General features: G+C 42.9%; 3 protein-coding genes across 4 annotated transcripts in view; 1 reads left to right on the forward strand and 2 right to left on the reverse strand.

Annotated features, from left to right (window-relative positions):
• Positions 1–7,135, reverse strand: part of foxp1b (forkhead box P1b) — a 145,433-nt gene extending 138,298 nt beyond the window's left edge. Inside the window, exon 1 of the mRNA XM_076752739.1 lies at positions 7,040–7,135. The gene's annotated coding sequence lies outside the window, so the exon portion shown is untranslated. The remainder of the gene's footprint in view (positions 1–7,039) is intronic.
• A 6,816-nt stretch (positions 7,136–13,951) lies between these two features.
• Positions 13,952–23,400, reverse strand: LOC143334177 (eukaryotic translation initiation factor 4E type 3-like). 2 transcript variants are annotated; one of them, XM_076752820.1, is made up of 7 exons: positions 22,353–23,400; positions 17,630–17,702; positions 16,722–16,816; positions 16,417–16,477; positions 16,260–16,326; positions 15,976–16,131; positions 13,952–15,428 (listed from the first exon to the last, which is right to left on the reverse strand). In XM_076752820.1, exons 1-7 carry the CDS (start codon positions 22,514–22,516, stop codon positions 15,382–15,384), a joined length of 663 nt encoding a protein of 220 aa, XP_076608935.1. In that variant the 5' UTR covers positions 22,517–23,400; the 3' UTR covers positions 13,952–15,381. The 2 variants fall into 2 exon arrangements, with proteins under 2 accessions (XP_076608935.1, XP_076608926.1); XM_076752811.1 differs by lacking the exon at positions 22,353–23,400 and adding an exon at positions 18,608–18,911.
• On the forward strand, positions 22,916–25,041 carry gpr27 (G protein-coupled receptor 27). Its single transcript, XM_076752797.1, has one exon. It carries the CDS (start codon positions 22,916–22,918, stop codon positions 24,029–24,031), a length of 1,116 nt encoding a protein of 371 aa, XP_076608912.1. The 3' UTR covers positions 24,032–25,041.
• The last annotated feature ends 608 nt before the right edge of the window (positions 25,042–25,649 follow it).

A 25,649-nucleotide genomic window follows, 5' to 3' on the forward strand; every position in this document is an offset into this window, starting at 1 on the left:
CATCCACTGGCCTTTTATTGTTGCTATTAACTGCTCAGGTACACTGGTAACAACTGGGCCAAAAAAGGAAGCACAAAGATAAAAGTATCCTGCGTGTGATCTCACGCTGCACATCATCACAGTAAACAATGAGACTATATACGGGACATGGGCCCAATTAGCCATCTCTGCTCTCCGCTCTCAAGTATTTAAACAGCCTGCGAGGATGATAATAGTAACCTGCATACTTTCATCTGTGCTCCAGACTCATCAGCATGGTAGCACCTCTGCTGAAGCGCTGCACTGCATCTTGGGTAATTACTGCTTCCCAATTACCACCCAGCTGGTAAATATATATCAAATAAACAAGCAACAACCCGTCAATTAGGAGCACGCTTTCATAATGGGGGGTGCAAAATGATGTTTTATGTACAGACAGAAGAAAGCAGAGTGAAAACGGAGCACTGAACTTCAAAGTGAACTTGTATCAGTTAACCGCGGTTAAGAGTACATCTGAACGCAACGGTTTGTAAAATAATGAAATCGCATGTGTTTTTTGAGCCAATTAATATGCGCATCTAATTACAGGTGTTATAATTGCCAAGAGGGCAAAATACACAACATGGGAACGGCGCCGCTACACAAAGAAAAGGCCTTTTCTCGACGGACGGGCGAAGATGGACAGTAACATTGTTGAATTCAAAGGCAAAGAGAACAGCTGCAGTAACAGTCTGTCAACAAAATTTGCATTGCTGCTCTCTCCTCATCTCCATTACTCTCTCCTGTCTCTCCTCAAGCCCACAGAGCTGCCGGCTTAGATCTGAGTACTCTGATGGCTTATCACATAGCGAGCAGCAGGCTAAGCCGGAGTGATGCGCCCAAAAGACATGATCAAAGCACACCAACTTTCCACCAAGCAATGATGATGGAAGAGCAGGCCCTGCCATGTTATGTTTCTTATTAGGCTGGGACTGCCAACTGAAAACACAGCCAAGAAGTCAAGGATGAGGCCCTTAAAGATGTGCTCCTGCAACCTCGTTTCACATTACACTGCCTACTGTTAACAGGGTTTAAGTAACAGTCAGTGACATTTTCACATTAGTAAATGTCAGTTTTGCTACTTTCATTCTCACATTCATGTAGAACAATAATGATTCAACCTACAGTCAGATTAAGAAAAGGTTTACAGCTCTAAGCTTTCAGCTGTGGACAAGATCTAAAACTGAAAGACAGAAGCTGTGAGATAGCACAAACAACCGCTGCAGCTTCTAGTTCCACCACTAGAAACCAAAACTTCACAAAGAGACAAAAACAATATATCTAACCACACTGTTTGAGTGAACGGTGATTTCTGGCAAGGGCAGCACAAAAATAGCAAACCACACAACTTTGTCATAAAAATCTTCAAAAATGTGTTTAACCTTTACAAATGGCAACTTTGGAGTGACGCTTCTTCTTGCTATCTAAAGTCCCATCGTCTATTCCAGGTAATTATCACATCCCAAATCAGTACGGCCACCTTTTCATCATGAATACCACCACATAAATTCAAGAATAGCAACAGTCCAACAGCAGCTGCTCCAGGAACTCAGTGGTCAAAATATTATTTTTCTCTTCTCCTGACTCATCCAATGTTGCCGGAAAACAAAAGAACTTTATTAAAACTGATGATAGAGCATTATTAGGCTCTACATCACTTCATGCTGTGCAAAGTTTTAGACTAGACGACAAATGAAAGTGAGAAATATCTTTCCGGAGAGCCGGGCTGCAAATCATACGTTATTGTTAGCAGATAAACTTTTGAAAATACTGCTGACGTTCAGAGACGAGAATCGCTTTGAGCAAAGCAACATGCGAGCATGTCACGTTATGTCAGAGCAATGACTAAACCTTCGCCGTACAAACACCAATCGATGCATGTTTGATTGAACATTCCCAAAAAATGAAAGCTGCGTCATCCATCGGGCCACCAGAGCCGCATCACAAACACACGCAGACTGACATACAGACTGGACAGCTGATAGAAACAGGTGCAGAGGTTTCACCTGGCAGCTGAGCACAGCTTGCAGCATATGGCTGAGCCCCTCACGTCTGCAAGAAAATGTTTATAGCTTACCTGCATCATTCCCAAAACAGACAAGTGCTGTGCTATTTAAGAAACTTACGCTGATTTTAAGTTATTGCATGCCGAGGCTCTCGCACACACTCAGAGTGAGAAAGGGGAATTATGTGCCTCAAAAAACACAACCAGTATAGTATATAAAGTACAGGAAGTACAGAAAGAAAGAAGAAAGAAAGGAAGAAAGACAGAAAATTTGTATTTCGTCTACTGTTGACGCAATTTATCAAATTAATTATCTAAGAATTTTCTAAATTGGCAATATTTTGTGTATTTTGTTATTTAAATAACGCATGAACACTTGGCGAATGTCTGAATATGAAGATGGAAAAAAGTACAGGTATACGTCTTGAACAGATTTCACGGTTTCACTAAACTTTCTATTATTAACCGAACAAAGGGGTCAAATCTCAATGCAAACCACATCAGTGCTCAGTCTGTGTGATATGAGGGTATACACCGTTCGACGACAGAAAAACACTGATGGTTTCACATTATGCTCACGTTTATTTCGTTGTGCGTCAAATTGCGAATCTCAAATTTTTCATCATTTGGACGCCGCCGTCCGTTCTTCTGCATGGATGCAGGAAGGAAATTTATATGAAGGCAACACAAACAAACACTGAGGAAAGCGAACGTGACACAGAATGAGGTAATTCTGAACAGGAGGACTCTGACCAGCCAAGACAAAACAAGGACATCGTAGCTAAAAGAGGGACTGCTTCTGTCGCGTAGACGTGATTTAGCTTTGAAAGGTCTGACACAGACCAGTAAACTGTACTTAGAAAATGATGATGCAGACCAGCCCCCACAAAAGGCTGAAACACCAATAACCACTTTTACCACCTACGCAAGAATTATGTCAAACAGTATGGAGGGAGTCTATGGATGATGCCACAAATGTAGTCAAGTGAAAATTTGGACAAAGATTCTAAATAAAAGAAGAAACATTATCAAATTTGAGTAAGTTCCTTTTGTTTGTTGAGTAGATAATTCTGAATGTAATGAGATACAGGCCTTGCCATGTGGTCATGTTTTAAAAACTATTCATTCATTGAAGTTACAGAAAATGTGCGATATCCTGATATGCATCTTTGTCTGGATATAAAATGGCTTGAGCTGAATAATTAATGGAAATTTTATCAAAATCGCAACATGGCCAAGTGCAAAATCCAAATCACAGCAGCTGCAGTTTGCTAAAGGTTAAATGTGTCACAACATACCGTAAAAACGAAGCGCTGCGCTGCCGCAGAGATGTCCCGGCCTACAAACTGTACGCTCCACACGTAAGGGAACACTTGCTCACACACAAAAATCTCATCACCATCTCTTTTTTTTTGTGAAAATCAAATGCAAAAATTATCATTCCCACGAAAATCGTGACTCATATCGCAGTCGTATTATCTGTCAAACTAATTGCAAACTCAACATGCTGCAATACCAACTCCATTTAATTTGTTTTTATCTGTCGTTCTCAGACATCTTCATCCTGTTTTGAGAAGAAGCAATCAGCAACATGCTCCGTCAAATCAGCTGATTTCTGCAGTGTTCTCAAGTAGCAGATGAGCACTTAGAAAAACATATTTCACCTTGATTAAAATCCAAGGTAAAATATGTTGATATTCCACTGGGAAAACACTTCAGTACACTACGGTAATTGTTAAAAGCCACCACACAGGGAAAGGGACTGAGCAAAATATTGTTTACTGGTACCACTGCAATAAAGCTGCTTAATATAGCAGAGGCTGTAGCTGGACGTTACGCAGCCCATCAAGCCTAATTCAAACTTCACTGCATGTACAACAGGACAATTTTTTATTAAATAGCAACACTTCATTTGTCTAAAACCAACACACCCTCAACTAATGTAACACACCAACTTGACAGATAGAAAAAAAATACACAGGATACTTCGATATTTCCCAACAAAGGACGATCTGCATCCCAACGCTGTGCAGAATTCCTGACACAACAACATTAGCACTAAATTCATTTTGGAGCTTAATTGATTGTAGTCACATTCTCCCCCTTCCCTCCGTGCAGACAGTGATATTTTTTGTCAGCATCCCTGCCTTTATTAAGGACAGATGACAGCAGAAGACAGTAATTAATGGCTACACAAGTTAATGGTCATCCTGAGTATTTTGCTGTCTCCATAGAGACCGAGGAGCAGCGCAGAGCACACCTGAAGCTGTCCACTCTCTGACCAATCGCCTTCCCTGGCACGGAGAGCCGTCTGCCTGGGCACACCACGGGGGCCGGGACACACTAACCTTTACCCTGGAAATATTGTTCTGCTTTCCTTTGTTATCACTTCCATTCATGTAATACAGCACTAATGAGCGCGCCGCACTCGCATTCACATTGCCACTACTCTTCCCCTTTGTGCGGTGTGAATCAAACATGCAAAAATTACATGACAAATTCATTTGCCAGAAAACTCCCTTTATTCATCTGTCACTTGTCTTGCTTTGTGCAAAACTGTTTCAAGCAACTGGTTTGAGGGCGCCTTGTATCTGAAATCAAATGAGGGGTGAAGCCGGCAAATAAATCTGAAAGAAACAACTCAGCAAACGCAGAACCTTATTCCCACACTGGACCGAAAATAACTCTCCTTATCATTCAGCTGCAAGCAAGGGTGCACAGTCAGTTTACAGCCCCTCCGTACCCAGCACAGGGTATTTCAGTGTGTGTTCACAAATACTGAGCCGTCAGATGAAAGAGAGCGCCGCTCCACTCAGGGATGGGAGTCCCCACACTGAATGCATGAGTGACTGATTACTTTCTTACCAATTGAACCTCAACTCTCTACAAAGAAGAGCCTTAGCCCCAGCCTGAAGAGGCCAAACTAGAAACAAGGGCTTTCCAAATAATACAAAATCACAGATTGGTGTGTTAAGGATCTTGCGTCATTACAATGCATACAGCTGCTCTTCCTCAAATTTCAAGCTTTTTCACTTTCCCCCCTGCCAACTCAATTTATTCCGTTGCAGTGTGGGGCAGAGAAAGTACAGCCACTCTTGTTTCTCGAAGCAGACGCGGGGGACAGCGTTAGCTTGTTCCCATTAGAAACAGCAGACGGCTGACTGTCTGTATGTAACAGCCGTGTCAAACGGCAGGCCTGGAAAAGTTGCAAAGAAAGTTCATCCTGTGTTTTGAAACCTGGGTCAGCATTTGCGAAGGTCCATTTCTGCATAAGTGAGCACACAAACCCCAGTGCCTGTTCAAATAGTCTGCAGCTCTCTCTCAGGCAGCTCATGACAACAGCCCAGCAGCAGCACTGTTTGATCTCCAATGTTTTCCTTAATCTGGGTTGTCAAGGTTCGCTTGTTGGAGGCTGTTTACTTTACTTCTCCTACAAAAAAGTGTTTTTTTCCCCTCAGACAATGACTAATCCAAAGACCAAGAGGAGGGAGCACTGCCAGCAATAGTTGTTAAAGCTGCAGTTTCCCTTTTGTAAATTTTCAGATGGTTTCAGTCCTGCTGCTGCCAGCTGCAGACTTACTGTAGAAAATATTGGCCTAATATTTCATTCATATGTGTATGTAGCTCACTCTCAATAGATGTAAATAATCTGTATCTTTTTATACAAAATTATGTTTTTGTTTTTGTTTTTTGGAAATATACTTCTTCTGTCTGACTTGAGAAATTACTAATAAATCAACATGGATTAAGTCCAAGAGACATTTGTTTAGAATACGTAGATGTACATTTAAAAGCTGCATATTCAGTGTCATGTGGGTGGCTGGTGTCCGTTGCTCTGTGATACACCTGTTATAAAATGTTCGTGAAAGCAGAAAATACGTTGAAAATATTTTGAGGTCAGGTTTGCTTGGTGGCTTTGCTTTCAATGTATTTTCACAGGACAAATAGTTTGGCTCCTGCACATTCCTTTGGACAGAGCTTCAGGATGACATGAGTAAAAAAACAAATGAACAATTTACTCCATTTCCACTTTAGAGCAACAACAGGTAATTGTTCATTGTTAATTTAACAAAATTCAAACAGTTTCTCTTAAAAAGTGACGATAAAGTGCTCAGCAACTTCAGCCTATTTACTGTTCAGAGAACGACAAAGTGGAGCTCATGAACACATCTGACTCGATAACTTAGATCGAGCTAAATAAGACTTTGACTGTCACCTCTATAATTAAAAAAGGTTTTCACCAAATCCTTTGTGTGCCGTCCAGGTGGACTGACATGAGCTGAAGCTTTCAAACTGACTGTCTACAGCCTCCTCTGGACGAGACGAGCCACACAAACAGCGTTCAATAACGCAAATGACGGACAGCCGAATAAAAGCTGACCTGCCTGTTCGTTAGCGCTGTGTTACAGCTCGAAGCTGAGTTCAGGGCTGCTGCGGTGCCTTCCTCTGTTCTCTCGGAGTTTGGAGGACAGCTAACACGTGGGGAAGAGCTCCTTCCCTGGTCTTCCTCCAAAGAAATCACGGTACTCAAACTTCCCCTCCACCGACTCAAGTTAAAAACTTCACGGCTCTGTTCTTAGCACGTATGCTGCTAATTGCGGACTGTTAATGGCTATCGCTAACCAGCACTTAATAACCAGCGAGGGTACAAAGATGCATTTCCCTCCGGGGTCTCATAAGTAGCCTCAACTAAGTTAGAAACCCAACTTTCCCAAAAAGTAGAGGACACAACACTCGCAGCATAGTTACAACAAACCATCTGGTGACAGCCATTCGCTACAGAGGCGTTAAACAGCGCTACCGAAACACAATAATAATACAGGTGTTTGTTTATTTGTTTATTTCGCTAATTGTAACAATTCTACAAAACAGCACCAAACACCGAAGACAAACTCCGTGTGTGTGAGTGAGTGTGTGTGTGTGTGTGTGTTTGAGTGCAGCAGCACCAGCAGCAGCAGGTATCTAGATACGATACAACAAAGCTAACGTTAACATCATGATAATAGTGAAACTTACCCGAATGGAAAACGCTTTACAGCAGCTAAGGCGCACGCGGAGGGTACCGATTCGCTAGTATGAGATAACGAACCCGTGCACGCGAGCCCGTGTACCGAGAACGCGTGCAACAAATCACACCATAAACACCAATATTACTCCGCCCGCACTGGTGTGGGTTGCGAGGTGGTGAAGGTGGGGGGACTAACTAACTAACTTAACTACGGGGAGAAAGAGATAATCTTACCGAGGGCGTCGAAACAAGGCAGAACGTGGAGTTTCACACTCGCTGCCTCCCAGTCCGCCTCGTGAGGAAAGGCACGAGCTCCTTTCTTAATGTTGTTATTAGATTTTAACACGGCGAGAAAAGAAGGAGAAAAAAAAGGAAGAATCGCGGATTTGGATGTTGTTGTTTTGATGACGTCATATCCACCTGCTGTAAACAACGTTCACTGCATCGCGGATCCTTCATAGAAACATCATAGTCACAAGTACAATTCAGGAGCACTTAGTAGGTCCTTTCTATGGGGAAATGTAATGATATGCATTAGTTTTAGCTGTAAGTGTGACAGGAGAGAGGGGGCTGTCAGAAAAACTAAAATGTCTAAGCTGACTAATTACAACTGAGGCAGATATTTCAGAAATTTATCCTGTCCTTTCCTTCTCTTTCTTTCTTTCTTTCTTTCTTTTTTGGATCTGAGGTTCATCACAACTATTCCAAAGCCTTACAGCAAAAATCAAAATGAAATGAAATATGTCACCAAATATGTTTGAATCTTACCGATGAGGAGTTTTAACTATTTGGGGGGGGGGGGTTATTATGGTTCAGAAAATGACAGTGTAGACAAGCAGAGTGCAGTTTGATGTGGTGATATTTTCTGACGTGTTGGCCAATTCTTCACAATATTTTCAAGGGGACATGACAACATCTGGGCAAAGTTATTAAGAACCTGTGCTTTTGTGTGGCTCAAAAGTTTTGCTCACTCTTAAACACTTCTCCCTCAGCATGACTGTCACAAGAAGTGCAAAAACATTATGGCAGTAATTAAAGTCTGTCGCTTGCTCCTGGAGATGAGAATGATCACGGGCCAGTTCAACAGTCCAGTTAACGCTCATTGTAAAGCAACATTAATTTAACCTCAAGAGAAACTATTTCAAGTCGGTTTTTTGCCCTTGATCAAGGTCTGAGAAGTACAGCTCATTTAGCAGTGAACGACATTACATTTATCATGGCTGCATCTGAGGGGAATGCTGCCGATGGAGCCGCTCAGGAGTCCGTTTCTTGGTAGAGAGCGCCACCCTCTGACCGTGCGCGCTCACAGGAAAAATACTGGAATATTTCCACTGAATAACCTTTGCTGTGTCACTAAAATGTTTTCTTATCTGCATTTCCTCTGGAATCCCATTAAGCCTTCAGTGCATGTGTGTTTTTCCAGGCGCTCTAACACACCTCAGGTCAGACTCATGACTTGTGTGTTACAGCTTGAGCTTCAAGTTAAGATGCTTGGAAACTTTTCAGAGTTTAATATTAACAATATTAAACCCATTAAAACAAATTTGTCCTTGATTTTTTTTTTTTTGTTTTAATTTATTGTCTTTTTTTTTTTCATATCTTTCAGCCTTATTATATTCATGTACTGTGTTATTCATGAGCTGCTGTTTCTGCTCATTTACTGGCACCAAAAAGAAATAATACAGCAGTCACAAATCAAAGCCACCGTGTTGTGGCCATTACAACATGTCTGCACTGCACACAGGGTGGACTGTTTTGCTTCTTCATCAGGCCTCAGGCACGTATTCATATTCAACGCTCAGCGGCAAACTTCTGCTCTGCCGTGAGCCGGACACACCAACACCAACGCTGTACCAACTGTGACAGTAAACTGCGACAAACAGTGAATTAAAACATAGCAACAGTGACACAAAATGAGGAAACAGGAAAACACATTACCTACTACTTCCTGTTATCTGCATGCTGGGTAAAAAAAAAAAAATAAAGGCTCTCAAATTCACCATTAACTAGTTGCTTATTAGCACGCAGATTAGTAGCATATTGGCTCTTTATTGATAAGAATAATAATAAAGCACTTACTAATGCTTTATTCTGCATGCCCATATTGTACAGTGACCATTAACTAAGAGCCCCCCCCCCCATAACCTCCTAATTACTGCTTATTGGCAGTAAGAAAGTTCTTGTATGAATTACGATTTTAGTAACCGAATGCACAGAATAAGACATTAGAAACTGCTTTGTAATTACCAATAAATAGGCAATAAGCTACTAACATGCATGCTAACAAGCAACCAGCTAATGGTGAACATGTGTACCTCAATATAAAGTGTAACAAAAAACACTTTTACACAGCTTCAATCTTTAATGGCCTTAAAACATTTCAGAGAAATACATTTGGACTTGACTTAAAAGCATTGGCTTCATGAAAAAAGTATTTCAAAATATATTTCTTTTTTTTTTTCTTTTTTTTTTTTTAATCCCACAGCTCAAAGTTGGCAAGCTAGGGGAAAAAAAGCCATATTCACTCTTTAAAGATGCAGTACATATGCTGTAGCAAGTACCCCGAAGGTGCACAGACACACATCAGTCTCTGCATGGCCGGCAACCACGATGTTGTGTTTAATGACCTCAGGGCCCATGAAGCCACAGCTCCACACAGATGTCCTCTGAGTCATTCAACTGATAAGTACAAAGCTGCAGAGTTCATATGAATCAGGGCACGCAACACACACACACACACATTCACAGACAGCCATGGCCAGAACATACCCTAACTCCATAATTAAAATGTATGATTTCAAAAAGAATTACAAAAGCAAAACAAAAAATAAACAGAAATGAAAGACTTGACCTTTTGACACCCCTGAGAGAAAACAATGACGCCGATAATCTTTTCCGGCTTTTGAATGTGTCTGTGAGTGATTTGATTATCTGTATATTGAGCCAATCTTACAGTGGTTTATAGGATTAATGCAGTTTTTTTCACAGGGTTGTAAACATGATTGTCTGCTGTAATTAATGAGAAAGTATCAAATGCATGTACAGTGTTATGAAGACAATCAAACACACGATCTAAGCTTTGCAATTCTTCCGTGGCTTGATCTGCATGTCAATACTGGATCTATGAGCTCAGCGGAGCCCAGCAGCCACGTGTCTGGATCTGAATTTATTATCATGTTTTGTTGGTGTCACGCTGGTGATGTGTTGTGTGGATTCAGGCCCTGACTTGATGGAGTGTAGTTACAAATTAATTGAGGATCACTATCAGTTACGTAACAGCCTCTCCACACATACACATGCACACAACAAAGTAATTAGCTTTCTGTTAATTAGGTAATTAAGCAAATGAATAGGGGCTCCTCTTGATTCCCAAAGGGGGATGGATGGCTTTCATACGGTGTTTTTCCCTTGCTGCTGGGGCCTGTAGCATTCAGCACGCAATGAAAGGGAGAGGACTTCTGGAGATGGACAGATAATGAGCAGTGAAGAACTATCAAATGGGTGAGAGAGGGAGAAACTAGGGAACTTCATACCGTGTGCACCTTTCTGCAGTTGTACATATACTTACAGGTGGTTTCCTTTCCAAAAATAAATCAATAAATGAAATAAATCATGTATTTTATAAGGTAAAGCTTTCTAAGGACACTCTTGAGATTGAATTGCAGCATTTCTTTTCAAAAGGCATCAGCCAAGCATGAAAATGCTTTCATGGTGTTTGTATAATTTAATTCTTTAAGGAATATATTATGAAATTGCAAAGGAGTACATTTTTCATCTATTACAAATTATCTATACATGCTCATTCGCTCTTCAAGGTATAACTTTTAACAAACATACACATTTGTCCATTGCAGTGGACTCCATGCGCTTCAACAATTGTATGTGTAATGGAAAGCATATTAGCATCATTAGTTAGGGGTGAATGGGAACACAGGTCCAGTCTCTTTCATATTTAGTGTCTTCACATCGCATGGACATTTACCTTTTATTTCTATTGTATCTGTTTGCTTTGCTTGGAACCTTCCTGATGTGTTGGGTTTGTCTCTGTGTGGATATAAAGGCATTTAATTTGATATAATCTAAAAGTAGAAAGACTCAAGGGAATTTGCCACATGTTGCAATGATACATCTCAAACCTGGCTTCTGAATATTTGAAATATACTGCATATTTTTCCTTTATGACTCAGCCGTTTGCAGGTTTTTAATAAGCAGCAGCTTTAGGTATTCCACAATCAGCAGCTTTCACTTGCTTTGTCATGCGAGACATTTTGAAGAATTCGAGAGAAAGCTGGATGTTTTATCATGAACGCTCACCACCAGGCCTAAACTGACATGAAGCACAACTCAAACACTCTGTTGTAATTTTCAACATTATTAAACAGCATCAGCGCTGACTGGAAAACTGTTTGATAAATACAGTCTGTTCTCCTCTTATTGCAGGTTCTTCACCAATCACATGCAAGCAAGAGCCTTGAAAAGTCAGCTTTTTTTTATCCCACTGTTTATAATAAATATGTCTGATGTCGCTGTCACCATGGTAAATGTTAGTAACACCCCACCCAGGTTTGACCCACATCCTCTTTTTAGCATTCGAGGAGTGGAGTGTAAAAGCATAACACTTACCTCGTTTTAAAGCCATGCAGGTGATGAGCTTTGGACATTCACACATTTCCTACACAGATGATGAACCTGTATGGTTTGGACAGCATCACTGAAAACGAGGTTTTTATGGTCATTAAAAAAACATATTTAGAACATTCAACAAGTCGTCATGCAAGGGTTTGTTTAACTGAGAGGTTTCTTTTGAAACGTGGCACCAAGACTCTAACAATGTGCATGTCAGTGCACATCGCAGAGGAACAGGAGCACTTCCCTCAAGATCAAGAGGCTTTTTTTTTCTTCTTTTTTTTTTGCCGTTGCTTCGAGCAGGGCCAGCTTTTCTCTTTGCCTATGATCATTAGAGCAATGTCTCTGAACAGCACAAGCCACTGGCTGCTGAATCCTTGTATTGTTTGACTGGGGATACAATCAGGTTTGGGAGATGGTGAGTGTGCTGGTCCATAGCAATTTTTGTTAGTCTTTCAATTGGCTGTGAAAGTGCAGCTCAGTGTGCGTACGATCAGCACAGAGTGGAGGTAGATGCGCCGCTTTTCTAAATTACTGGCATGCAGTCTCACTGCATTGTTGAATAACCACAGGATACATGATGCAGACACAATCTGAAACCTAAGCAAGCTGTCCATGTAATTGCTCACCTTCAGTTCCTGCGCAGCACACATTCATATAAGATCTTGTATATTTGGTCGTCAGACATGTTAAGAGATCAAAACAAGTCTTGATGTGGTTTGGCTCTGTGTTACAGAGTTCGCCGTGGACAATAACAGAAATGTCGTCAGGTTTCCTGTCAAAACATTTCAACCAGGCTGCAGACTTTTCGTAATCAGATTTAATCCTTTTAAGAATAAATAAAAAAAACAATTCATCAAGATGTCTATCTGGATACTTTACAGTATTGATATATAGCTTCACGTAAAAACATTTAAAGTCATGTCAAAATATAATAATCTAAATGTTTATTTCAATGAACTGTGTTTGTCTGTGGGCACTGCATCTAACAACACCTTCCACACATCTGAAACAACCTTTAGTAAATCATTTTAGTAGCTTTTAATTACAGTTTGCTTGAAATCCTTCATTTGGTCAAGAGACATTTGTAAAAGAATATAACAATATGCAAGGCCTGTCAAAATCAGGCCAGCCTAAGACAGAGCAGAGACTCATCCAAGAGAAGAGTGAGAGCAAGAGGAGCAGAAGGTCCCGTTTAATTCTGTTGTCTCATAGTCAGATATGTTCACTTAAGGCCATACACAGGTTTTACACATCCGTGGAAATCGTGTGGTTGTGGTCTGAGTTCTGCTGTGGGTTCGGTTGAGACCATAAAAAAAGTATTCATATTTAAATGTGTTATCATGAAGAGATGAGAATTCACATGATGCGGCACCAGACCTTTCATAATAACTGAACACTTTTTAAGACATTTCATTTTAACGTCCCTGTGAAGCTTAGTTTTAATTGTCAATACGTCTTCTTCAGTCCCTGAACGACTCACAATGAACTTTGTCTTTGAAGCTGCAACAAAAGTTCAAATTACCGTGTGTCATCTGAAGGACATTGTTGGTGACGAAACCATGAACAAACTTAATTCAGCAGTCGTCTGCACTACAAACCATGTGTCAGCTAACTGCACTGCTTTTACACCCACAGCTTTACTCATCTGGTTCACTCTCACTGCTGTCATCGCAGCAGTGGCTATTTTTAGCACAAAGCTCTAATAAACCCACTGTGTACCACACCTGGCCAGCACCAAAACTGAGTACATGTTGACATGCCACGGAGGGAAACGCGAGGGCGTCATTAATAAGATGAATGATGGCTGAACTCCACGTCATTGCTTCAGTTTCAGGGTCCGTCACGTCACGTCGTCGCGGCTCAGTGGGACACCTCAGGGGTGTTTCTGTTATTAGTAACAGCTGTGCTTTTCTGACTGTGACAGGTCAAGATGTCTGCTGCGAAAAGGTCAAGTGAACGTGTCGATCGAAGCATCGGCACATTATCAGTCCTGTATTGACTGGAAATTCACAAACACAGTCATAATTGCAGAGCTATCGCTGCTCGCTGCTTTCCTGACCTTTATGAGACTTCTTTGAGAGGCGTTTCCCATCTTACCTTAGAGGACATGCCAGTAAGAGCATGAAGTGCGACTGCAACACTACAATGTGACGAATCAGCAGTAAATGATTGGCATGAGTGAAAATGAGGTATTAACAGACATCCCACATGACAGAACGGTGACATGGTCCTTCCAGGTGTTAGTCACTGATGACTGTGCTGTGCAAGAAGGAACACAGATGGTAAGAATGGTATTTTTATTTCCATTTTATTTACTTTGTCCATGTCACTGCAAAAAAATCATGTTTACAAAGGAAATATCGTCCCCTTAGAACTCATTTATCGACCAGTTCAAAGTTGATATGTGGTAGAAAAGTGGTGTGATAATAATACCAGAAGCATTGTTATTACTGTGGCCTACGCTGCGATAAAGGAGCATGTTAGCTGTGTTAGTGAAGATATCTCAGCATGAGCGATGAAGCCTCCGAATGTTTGTAAAGGGTTCTGATACAAAAAATAGCTTTTTCTATTTCTTCTAGTAAAAGTGGTGGTATTTATCATTATGGACACAGTCACACAGGTGAGGTCAGTCACTCACGGTTTAAAGTGTCCTTTTCCCTGGAGGAGCAGTCGACATCCACTCAGAGACTACTGAAACTCACCGCATGTCTTTACTGGACTTTTTCTTTCTGAGCAAATTTGACATATTATATCTACAAATCATGTGAAATGTGGGAACAGCACGACCTCATGCTGCTTCCTTTAAAGCAAATAATGCTGTATTTCCCTCTGTGTGCTGGTTAGGACATGGTCCAGTAAGTCCACTGACAGGGAAAACAAGCACAGACAAGTACTGAGGAGCACCACGAGCTGAGCACAAAAATGAGCTGTACGTCTTCAGAGCAATACACTGAGCAGTCTGTGACTCCATTTAGAGCAGAGGGTCGACTTTCAACACGGGTGTGAAGAGAGAACAGAGCGGCTGAGGACATTCAAAGAGGCACCTTTCAGAACGGGTTTGCTCTTTAAAATGACCGTCAGAGAGCAGATCTTGCATTTCTTAGGGCCATATCTGTGCTGGGATGTGTTCTGATTCCCTGTGATGGCTTTAGAGCTGAGGGACACTGTGATTGGAATAGGTAGTCGTGTGCAATCTTTCCAAGCGTTGCCCTGACTTTGAAGTTTGTGGTACGGTCAAAGTTTCAAGACACCAAACGGGATATTCAGTCCATCCTCCAGCTGAATAAAACACCATCAGGACACAAACTTAGACGGCAGGAAAGTGCTATGGCACTAATTAAAACAGGAAATGAAGTGAGATGTACATATCGAACAGTTAAAACACAGTATGTAGGGGCTGCCTCTATACCGGGAATAAACTGTGAGGTTCATAGGCCATGCAGAGAACAGGACCATGACAGTGCAGTGCAGTATAGGAGGAAGTAAACCCACATGAACTCTGCATGAGATTTATGCTGGGTATACATTCTCTGAAGAGTTCAGAGCTTTAGGACCCACGTTGAAAAGAAACAAGGCATCAGTCATTACAAGTTATAAAAATATATTGACAACATTTGTTGAATGCAAAATAATAATCCTTGATTAGGTTGCGGACAGCGCCTTCACGACGAGGCAGTTACAGAGTTCAGGTTGAAGTGTAAAAAAAAAAGTGCATTACAATCTAATGTCTTGAGCGTCCTCCTTCAAAGGCATGATGCTCCATGTGAGCTGCAAAAGTCAAAGCGATTCATGGTGAGAACAAACCCTTCAGTTCGCCATTAAAATGATCGTTTTACATGCAGGACACCGTTTGACTGTTGTGTTTTTAAATGTGAACAAAGTGCACACCCATGTCCAGGTATCAAAGAGAAAACACTGTTTAGAAACTGGTATAATGAGTCCACCAGCAGCTCCTCTGCCTGCAGGCTGAGCCCTTCAAACAATACAGTTTCACCAGTTTAACCTAATCACTTCACACTGTAGCTCATTATCATAATTTTAGGAACAAAAATTCAGCATGTGGTAACAAGACTGGGCTTTGTGAATGCACAACTGTAAGTGGGGCTGGTATGAGGGCAAACAGGCCATTTGTCTTGAACTTTCCTGCACTGTCAGTACAGCCTAGCCTAAAGCCATATTCACTCCTTAAATTATCCTCTGGCATGCCTGCATGCTCTGCTCTGGCCTTCAAATGTGCAGCTAGATCCACTGTACAGATGCATGATTTTTTCAAAAGGTACAATGCATCTAAGAAGGGAAAAATGGGCATACTTACACTTATAAAAAACAGCTTTAAAAGATATGTACGGGAGGAGCTCATAGACTTTCCCCAAGATATTCGCTTCGTTAGCCAGAGACGCATCTCTATTCCAGATTTGTACGACGTCCTCCCGATCTCGAACGCTAACACTGACACCAACGACCTCGTCCTCTGGAAAACAGACAGCAGACACAACATACAGTGAACAGACAGCCATCAGTGGCATTGCTACGCCGGGTAGAAGCAGATTTCTGAGTGGAGGAATGGAAACACATCAAGCTGGACTGATAGCAGCTCACCTGAGGCACAGTAATCTGCAAACTGCTCCCCAATAGTAGCAAGTAACAATTCTTTCCAAACTGTAGACTGAAACGAGAAGAACACATGAGAGCTCATTAATGATTCAGCTTTTTCTATGATTACGTGATATTACAGAGTGCAGCAGAGCACACCTACAGCGCTTTCTTTTGGTATTTTCATCTTCCATACTCCTCCTTTTGCATTACTTTCTTCTTCCCTGTTGGTGTAAAAGATTAAGGGAAACTCATTATAATGCAAACCTGACCAAGTGATCAGTTTCACACAACATTTTAAAAACATGTTTTACATCCCATCCACGTCAAGTGGGGGTTACATCCGAGACGACAGGAGGAAGGTTTGCGTTGAAAACGGTCTGACGTTACGTGGCAGTTCCTGCATCAGCTCTAGTCATAATGTGTTAAAGGATGACTGCGTAATATTGACAATAATAACAGACTCACCACAGTGGCCTCCGCTCTCCACGCATTAGGTGATAGCTACATCTCAAAGGCAGGGCTGTGACTGGAGGGATGTTGTTGTATACGCTCCAGAACATCTGCAGACAGGAGAGCAGACATGTAACACCTGCAGCATGCTGCAAAGAGCTGCCCCGCTATCATAAAGCTCCAGGAGAGAGTCACTGTGATACGGAGCAGAAATCTCCCTCCTTTATCCAGTTTGCATCTGGTGTATTTACAACGCTGCAGTATGCTGACGATGGCAATAAAGCCAAATCCAAAGAGTGCCTCTGTGCTCAAAGAAGCAAAGCATTTCACTAACTGTTCTCTATCTTCACACATCAAACATAAGCCCAGTCAGATCACACTTTGCTTGTTCGTGTATTTTCCAGGTTTGTTATGGCTGATGGTGATGTTATGGCTCCTCTTGAACCATGTGCTCCACAATCACTACTCTAAACCTCCCACTGCTGTAGAGACAAGCTGTGAAAAGCTTTGCCTTTTAGTTGATCAACGAACACCTTCACATGTCATCTACGAGTCTGATTTTCTGTGCTTTGTGTGTCTCAGATTATTCAAACTGAATGTACAAGCCTGTTTCCTGTTTATTTTTACATCTTCAAAACCACTGCAGAATATCACTGACTCATATTTGGCTTCTTTGTATTTAAAGCCACCAGTGCATCATACTGAAAGGCAGTTAAGTGTGCACAATGTTACTCAAGAACAACAAACAAAACTGTTTGGATGTTTTCCCACCAGACGTGCCAGCTGTAGCTTTAAATGCCATTGAACTGCTTGTTTCATCAAGCGAGCTCTTCTCAAGCCAAGCGGACCCTCTGCCAAGTCATGCATTTGATCTCTTTGCTCTTCAGGATGATGAAGCTCTTTAAGCGGACACCGAACCTCACCTGAACGCTTTGCACGGTGTAGATCTTCTTCAGGTTGGATTCACATTCTGCAGCCGTCGTGCCCGGTAACGACCTGCAAGAACAAGTGAAAACTCTTTCAGTCCACGGGGGTGATGTGAAGACAGAAAGAAGGACAGAAACAAGCTGATGGTGCTGCTCATTCAACAGTCAAATGGCTCATAAACAGCAACCTTTTAGGGTCGGTGGATCACATTCCTTATTTTTCTCTTCCACAATGCTAAAAACATGCATTTTTACAGGGTCATAATTCCTATTTCAGTCAACAACAGCGCTCTGTTAACTGTGTAATCATTATCACCGTCTTCATGGGGTCTGTGGTCTCTTTATGGACATTTGACCTCTTTCCAGTCACCTGGCTGAGCGGACCACATGATCAAACCTTTGCTCCAAAACATAAAACAATAAACAAAGCAAAGCATCCCTGACAAACAGCTACCCCCTGACCTCATAAAGAGCAGCAGAGACACGCTGTCACGTTCAGCACGCAGTTCAATGACAAGTATGGACACACTTTGCAACTATGTCTCTTATTTTGATTGGACGAGGCATCAGAGCCTCGCTGTGGTCTAACAGCCTGCACTGAGCTCGTGAGGGAGGTGAAGTCTGTGTTCTTTAACTGTGCTACTTTTTAGGAAATGGAAAAGTTTGAATTCCAGCCCAAGCTGCGGCTCCCTGCAGGGACACAGAGCTACAGTCACCTGACCTGCATGTCTGAATACCTCAAAACATGTCGAGTCACTGCCTTTGATAACAGCAGGCGCGTGAAAATGGAAACTTTTCTGGGGGACAAGGCAGTAAACTGAGGACGGTCATGTCAAAGGCAGACTCTCTCCCGCTACACTGGCTCCTGGAGGCCTGCGGGGAGCTGTGGCCTTCGGTCATGTTTTTCCTCCATCATTCCTGTCCGTCCTTAAAGTGTCCACTCGCGGACAATGCGGAGGACGGGACGAACATTACCTGTCCAGCCAAAACGTCCACGGAGAGTGTAAAGGCAGCGCTGTCGTTTCGTCTTCTCGGTGTTTCTTTGTGATATTTTCCAACTCTTCCTCGTCGATGTCAATGTTGTTTTCGGGGGAAACTGTCTGTCCGCTCATGGCGCCTCTGTCCCTCTGTACATCCGTGTGACCCGCAGGGACCGCCATTTCAGCAGCCCGACAGCTAATCTTTGAATATCTGCTGTATGAGGAGCCTTAATAAAAACACCCGGTTTGGCTTTATCTCGAGACACAGACGCACACTGCCGCTTTTCCGCCTACCGACTGGTGACGTCACCGCGTCACCGACCAGAAACGTCGTAGTTGGTCCATCCCAGAGAGCGGGAAAAGGAGGAAGAGGCCTCACTCTGACTGTTTTTGTTGGAGCAGAAACTGGCCTGAAGAACATTTCAATCCAGGATAACTGGTCTGACAGAAATAAATATATTAAGAAAGACCAGCACGAGACAGTGATCGTGCAGGAGGTAAACTACATCTGTTACTGATATATGCAGCTGTATGACTGGAAGAATCTGGCGGAGTCTGGAAGTAGGTTACTTTTAGAAATGTAGGTTACCACAGGTTCTTTGCACTGCTGTGCACTTCTGTACTACATCTCCAGCCAGACCACAGCTCTGTATGCACAAAAACAGTAGCAGTCTTATCTATAGGCTTGTATTAGAGCTTGCCTGATAAGTAGGCCAGGCCGTGAAATCGCTGATATTTTCTTATCACAGATACATTGGCATAGATGTCAGCCAATAAGTAACAGATCAGTCACATAATGTGTCAACCGGAGAGCACAGACAAGTTTATTTTTCACCCTTTAAAGTGTCTTCCTAATATCAAAAGTAGCATTTGCCTAAAAAAAATCCATTATCGGCCAGGCCGTGCCGTATAGATGCTGTTCGCCATGTTCACTCTGATTCTGAGTTAGAGCATCATTTTGTTGCCATTATTCTTGATATTTTTTCAATATTGAGCAGGATTTTGTTTTTCTTTCACTGTGAAATGCTTGTTACACTCATGTGTGTCTTGGCCTGGGATCTACTCGCTCAAGGCCCAACTCCAGCCAGAGATTTTTTACAGCACTCATTTAATGTTCTAGTAAGGCTGCAACACTCACAGCACCTCTGCAACCAGAACGTCTCTTTCTACCCATGGAAGAGAAGCTGACCTGAAGCTCAGTGTCCAGAGGGGTGGACAGCCCACTCATTTTTTGCTGGGTTTCATGTGACAGCCTCCTGGCCTGATGGCAAACAGAGAGTTCTGTCCTGCAGGAATACAATCTCAGGAGGCGTGACACTACTCAATGATGTGAAGCCACCAAGGAGAGGAGAGACAAAGACAAGCCTCTCAGCTTTGGATTACATGTAGTTGAAATTTCTTACATACTGATTGTTTTTTCTTTCTTACAGCCCCACCAGGAGAGAACAACTCAGCGAGTTGAGGGCCAGAACTTCTATTTTGTGCTGATAAACAGTTGTTGAATGAGTCTGAGAACTGCACTATTCTTATTGAAAATAACTTTTTACTTCCCCTTCCTCAATATAGTCGAGAGGGGCACCGAGAACTAAGCAAGCATGTCTTCTCTGAGACCCAGGAGAGAGTGACGTCCATTCCTGCAGACCAGGAAATGGGCAAGTGTGTTTGTTTTTTTTCCCAAGTGACGCATCATCTCATCACACTATCTTCAGTTTCGAGCCCATTGTTGCCTGTTTGAGGGCACTTTGGCTAAAGTACTCTGCAAGCTCCAACAAGACAATTGTTGATGAGGTTCCATCCCCAGAGAGACGTGTCTATGTGAGCTTGTCAAGCTTTAGCTGCAGAGCAATTCTCACATATAAGGAAAGACAAATGTGCATGTTTGGATCATACGCTGTCCGATTAGGGTGTGGATATTTTAATTTATGCTATCCTGTTATAATATTTGTTCTTTGGATATTTAAGTACTCAAGCAAGCAAGAAGTGAGATTTCAAAGCTCCAGCGCTCTAAATCCCAGCAAATCTCAGCTGTTCACCATCATATATCTGTGAACGTAACTGTACCAAAACCATTGTTGAACTCACCACTTGTAATCTAATACCCAAGCTTACTATTGTTGAAAGGAATTATGGTTTCATAAATAGGAAATTAATTTACTATTGCCACTTTCAACCATCAACACCATTACAGTATTACACTGCCAGCATATGCTAAACCTAGCCAATCTGGAACTACACCTGCCCATTTGATAGCTGCAACCATTTGATTGGTCAGGTGGTGTTTCCGGGATGTGTTATCTGAGCATTGAGCTGACCTCAGGCATGATCGTTGCAGGTTTAGATCAGTTGTGGTTTCATTTTTAGGTGTGTTACTTTCCCAGCAAGAACAATATTTGTCTGAAAGACAGCAGTGGCTGCTAATATGCCCGACATAATTAAATGTTCATGATGCTCCTTGGAGCTGGCTGCAGGGGGTGCTGGTGAATCACTGCAGTAGCAGGTGCAGTCCATCCATAGGATGGCAACTGTAGTTCTGCTGAGAACAAGATTTTATTATTGAGGGACCTTTAACATATTGACATAACATATTCTAGATGATATATTACATTTTCCTGAAAACTCTGACTGCAGTCAAGCAGTGCTATTTAATGAAGAAAACATTCATTTCACTCTGAGTTCTGACTGCAAAAGGTCTCTTCAGCTGTTTTCAAGCCACTTGTCAAACCCTCTGCCGCATCTCTTAGAGGCATCAAATACAGCCTTTGTCAGCTCCACCTTCCCTCTACAGAATTAGCTTCTGAGGTACCACTCTGCACTACATCGCTGTATTATGCAACTATTTACCTCATTTGAACTCACACCGTTAGCTCTGACTGTGTCATCCTCCAGTCTCTCTCATCAGCTATCAGCTGTGTGATGCCTGTCATTCCAAGTTATAGCTATGTGTGTTGACTGACAGTTGGTCAGTGTAGCCTGACTTATATGTGTATCATTCCAAACAATAAGGGCAGAGAGCAGGGTTATACGAGCGCTGGAGTAGTAGTCTGGATATTGGTGATAATCTTTTTGTGTAATAGGTCAGTGTTCTGTTTTGCTTGGTTTATTTAAGTGTGTTATTTCCTTCTGTAGCATCAGGGGGAAAAAAGCTATATCTTTGTTGAAGAGGCTTAAAATAACACAAATGTGTGTTGAAAACCTGGACATGAAAACAAAATCAGATCAAAACAGAAACCCTGCAGTTCATGTACGTTTTAATATATGTTGAACATTATAGTGCATAACAGTGATGCGAGGTTAAAAGGTGTATTTTTATCATTTGCCACTATTTTTCATCTTTCAGTAAAATAATGTTATTAAAAAGATGTTCGCACAGAATTATTATGGGCTGTTTCCGTCTGTGTGTGCATATGTGTGTGAGAAAACGATGTGTTCTTGACTCTCTTCTAATACTAATTATCATATAATATTTAACTATGCTTTTATTTGCATGGTATTTTTTAAATGCATTTTTTTATTTTTATTGATTTATTTTAATCAGATATTATGTAATGTCAGAGGACATCTCTGTCTACATGTGCATCTCATCAGTGCGTGGAGACAGACTTCCTATAGACTGGATGAGACAAGGACCCGGCGGATGAGCCTCCTGACTGATCCCAGGCCTGCTCTCTACATGCAAGCGGACGTGCGTCGCATAGGCTGCTGTGAGGGAGCGACCGATAGACCCACACTGGCGCTCTCACCTCTGCGAGCCACCAATCCTGCTCTCAGCTTTTCCAGGACATGTTGGCCTTAATTCGATGTTGTAGCCGCCGCTGATGAGGCTGTGGATGCGTAATTGCGCCACGCTTCCGCGCAACACCGTCTGCTTCTTTATTCCTGAAGACGACCGGGAGACCTCCGCCATCGGTGGAAACTGAGATGCGTTTTCTGAGCCGCTCGGCTGCTGAGCGGATGCCTTTCGAGATGGTGTTTGGACCCAACCCGGGCTGCCTCCATTCAGCAGAGAACACAGCAGCAGACAGGGATGTCTCCCGTGCCGGACACTTGTGAGATGAAGGACAAGAAGAAAAAGAAGAAATGCTGAATGCCTTTTTGTTTGTTTTTGGTGGGGATCACGGCACACTGGGATGGATGTGAAGCGACGTTGAACGGATGCTTCTGAGTGGAATTTATTCCTGAGTGGGGTTTTTTTCTGTTAAAGGGGCGGCGGATCGTGTTGATTTTGTTTTCATTTCAGCCTTGGCAGGATACTACCGCTCGTCGATGAATTGATGTGGGGATACACACGACCTCGGCTGCATAGATGGCGAACACAAGTGAGTTTGGGGGGAGCAGCCCGTCCTTACAGAACTATGCGTCCACGGCCTCTGCGGTCAAGCTGGCCTCCCTGGGTCTGATCATGGGCATCAGCCTGCTGGGCAACGCGTCGCTGTCGCTGCTGCTGCTGAAGGACAGCTCGCTGCACAAGGCTCCCTACTACTTCCTCCTGGACCTGTGCCTGGCGGACGTGGTGCGCTCTGCCGTCTGCTTCCCCTTCGTGATGGCATCGATCGGCGGCGGCTCCGCCTGGCCGTACAGCGCGCTCAGCTGCAAGATCGTCGCCTTCATGTCGGTACTCTTCTGCTTCCACGTCGTCTTCCTGCTCTTCTGCGTCAGCGTCACCCGGTACATGGCGATCGCCCACCACAGGTTTTACTACAAACGGATGAATCTGTGTACGTGCGTGGCCGTGATCTGCATGGTGTGGACTCTCTCCGTGGCCATGGCTTTCCCTCCGGTGTTCGACGTGGGCACCTACAAGTTCATCCGTGAGGAGGAGCAGTGCATCTTCGAGCACCGCTACGTGAAGGCGAACGACACCCTGGGCTTCATGTTGATGCTGGCCGTCATCGTGGGGACGACCCATGTGGTTTACATCAAGATGCTGTGCTTCGTCTACGATCACCGCAAGATGAAGCCGGCTCAGCTGGTCCCCGCCATCAGCCAGAACTGGACCTTCCACGGCCCAGGAGCCACCGGGCAGGCCGCCGCCAACTGGATCGCCGGCTTCGGCCGCGGACCCACCCCGCCCACGCTGGTGGGCATCAGGCAAGCTTCCCACCTCGGCAACAGGAGGCTGCTGGTGCTGGACGAGTTTAAGATGGAGAAACGGATCGGGAAGATGTACTACATGATCACACTGACCTTCCTCATTCTGTGGGCTCCTTATATAAGCGCCTGCTACCTGAGAATATTTGTGCGGGGGGCTCCGGTCCCGCAGCTCTACCTGACGGCTGCGGTGTGGATGAGCTTCGCCCAGGCGGGAGCGAACCCCATCATCAGCTTCATGTTCAACAAGGAGCTCCGGATGCGCCTCCGAGCCTGTTTCCCCTGCTGCCTGGGGACACAGACGCCCATGGAGCCGTACTGTGTCATCTGAGCTGCACGGGCCCAAAATGCTGCCAAAGACACATCACGTCTTGTTTCAGAATGTACACAGACTGGTCCCCAGAATGTGTGGGGGGGTGATGGAGAGTGAAAGCGCTTCACTTCAAGTTCATTAGTGGCAAAGATGTTACCCTCTATTTTCATTTGACAAAAACTTGAATATGATATAAATTCTACTATATTTTACGTATCAGAGTCGGACTAATTAAAACTATATGAGACTTATTAAAATATAGAAACGTAATCTGATGCTTTATTTAAAAATGGTGTGTTATGAGGTTCACCAACTGGATATCATGATTAGGCCACCTTTTGATTTCCACCTCTGCATGTAGGCCTGCTGCAGGTGACTTTCACTCCACATGACAGCCGTGTCTCATGTTACGTCCTACCTTTGGAGACAGTTTTTATGGCCCGTTGAGTATATCAACCTTTTTTGCTGATTACAATATTGTACATGAATGTCACTTTGGCTATTTGTTTGTATATTTTGAAATTGTCTCCCAGCACTCCCATCTGAGGTCGTTTGCCTTTTGCTGAAACTGATGACCGAAACACAACAGGACTATTTTATGAGCTGACGGGCGTCAGTTTCTCTGGCATCTGTGACACGCTTGGTTTCTAATCATTTGGATACCACAGATGAGATACAGATCTCAGTATATTTTTAATGAGGACAATGTCACATTTGTAAATACTGTAAAGCCCTCTCCCATTTCCTTCTGCTTTTTTAACCAGATATGTTGTATATTTCATAATCTCTTAAGATTCTCCGTGTTGAAAAGGTGTTCAAACTCGCTTTTAAGGTATTTTGCATATTCTTATTGTTTTTCATGGGTCAGTTGTGTTGAGAAATGGGTTGATTTGCTTTCCCTGCAGAATATACAGGTATTCTTTTTCTACAGATACGGACGTCGGGACTCTGAAAATGTTAACAATATGGTGCTTTGGAAAGGATGTTTGCATTGTTTGTATTTCTTAGCAAATAAATGAGAAACAAATGATGAGGTGTTTGGACTCTGCACTCTGTTAGTAGTCTCTCCGTGATTTGGTTCTGCTCTTGAACGTGTCTCATCTTATGTATATCTTGTGTAATCTTCTTTTGTCAGCATGCTCACTTGCCCCCTCCCTGCCTTGTGTACTCTGGTCAGTGTTTTCTCACACAGCCCCCTGATAACAGGTGTGAACTTGTTGCATTAAGCGGTGGGTTTTAAATGGAGAGAGTGATAGACATGTTTAAAACTTTTGCAGTTGAAAAAATGAGAGTTGCACCAAGTATTTCAACAAATTGGCTTCTAAATCAATACAGACAGTCTTCATGTTTCTATCGTTGATTTCTCCACCTTTACAGACACTGACGTCATGTTCTTGGTGTTTATTCTGGGACTTCAGAGGGTTTAAAGAGGCACTCCGGAAGTTGTAGCACTCTGCGCCTGCACCTCCTATTTTTAGTGCCCACTTTGTAGAGCCCAAGCCAAGATGACCCTGGTGACATCATCAGGGTTTTTTTTTTCCAGACTTTAGAAAGCTCCTCCCATTCAAAGACCGAATGAGACTTCTTGTGACCAGTTAAAATCATGCGTAAAATTGACGAGTCCCTTTAATAACCC

This window comes from Chaetodon auriga, chromosome 2 (genome assembly GCF_051107435.1).
Source record: "Chaetodon auriga isolate fChaAug3 chromosome 2, fChaAug3.hap1, whole genome shotgun sequence".
NCBI lineage: Eukaryota > Metazoa > Chordata > Actinopteri > Chaetodontiformes > Chaetodontidae > Chaetodon > Chaetodon auriga.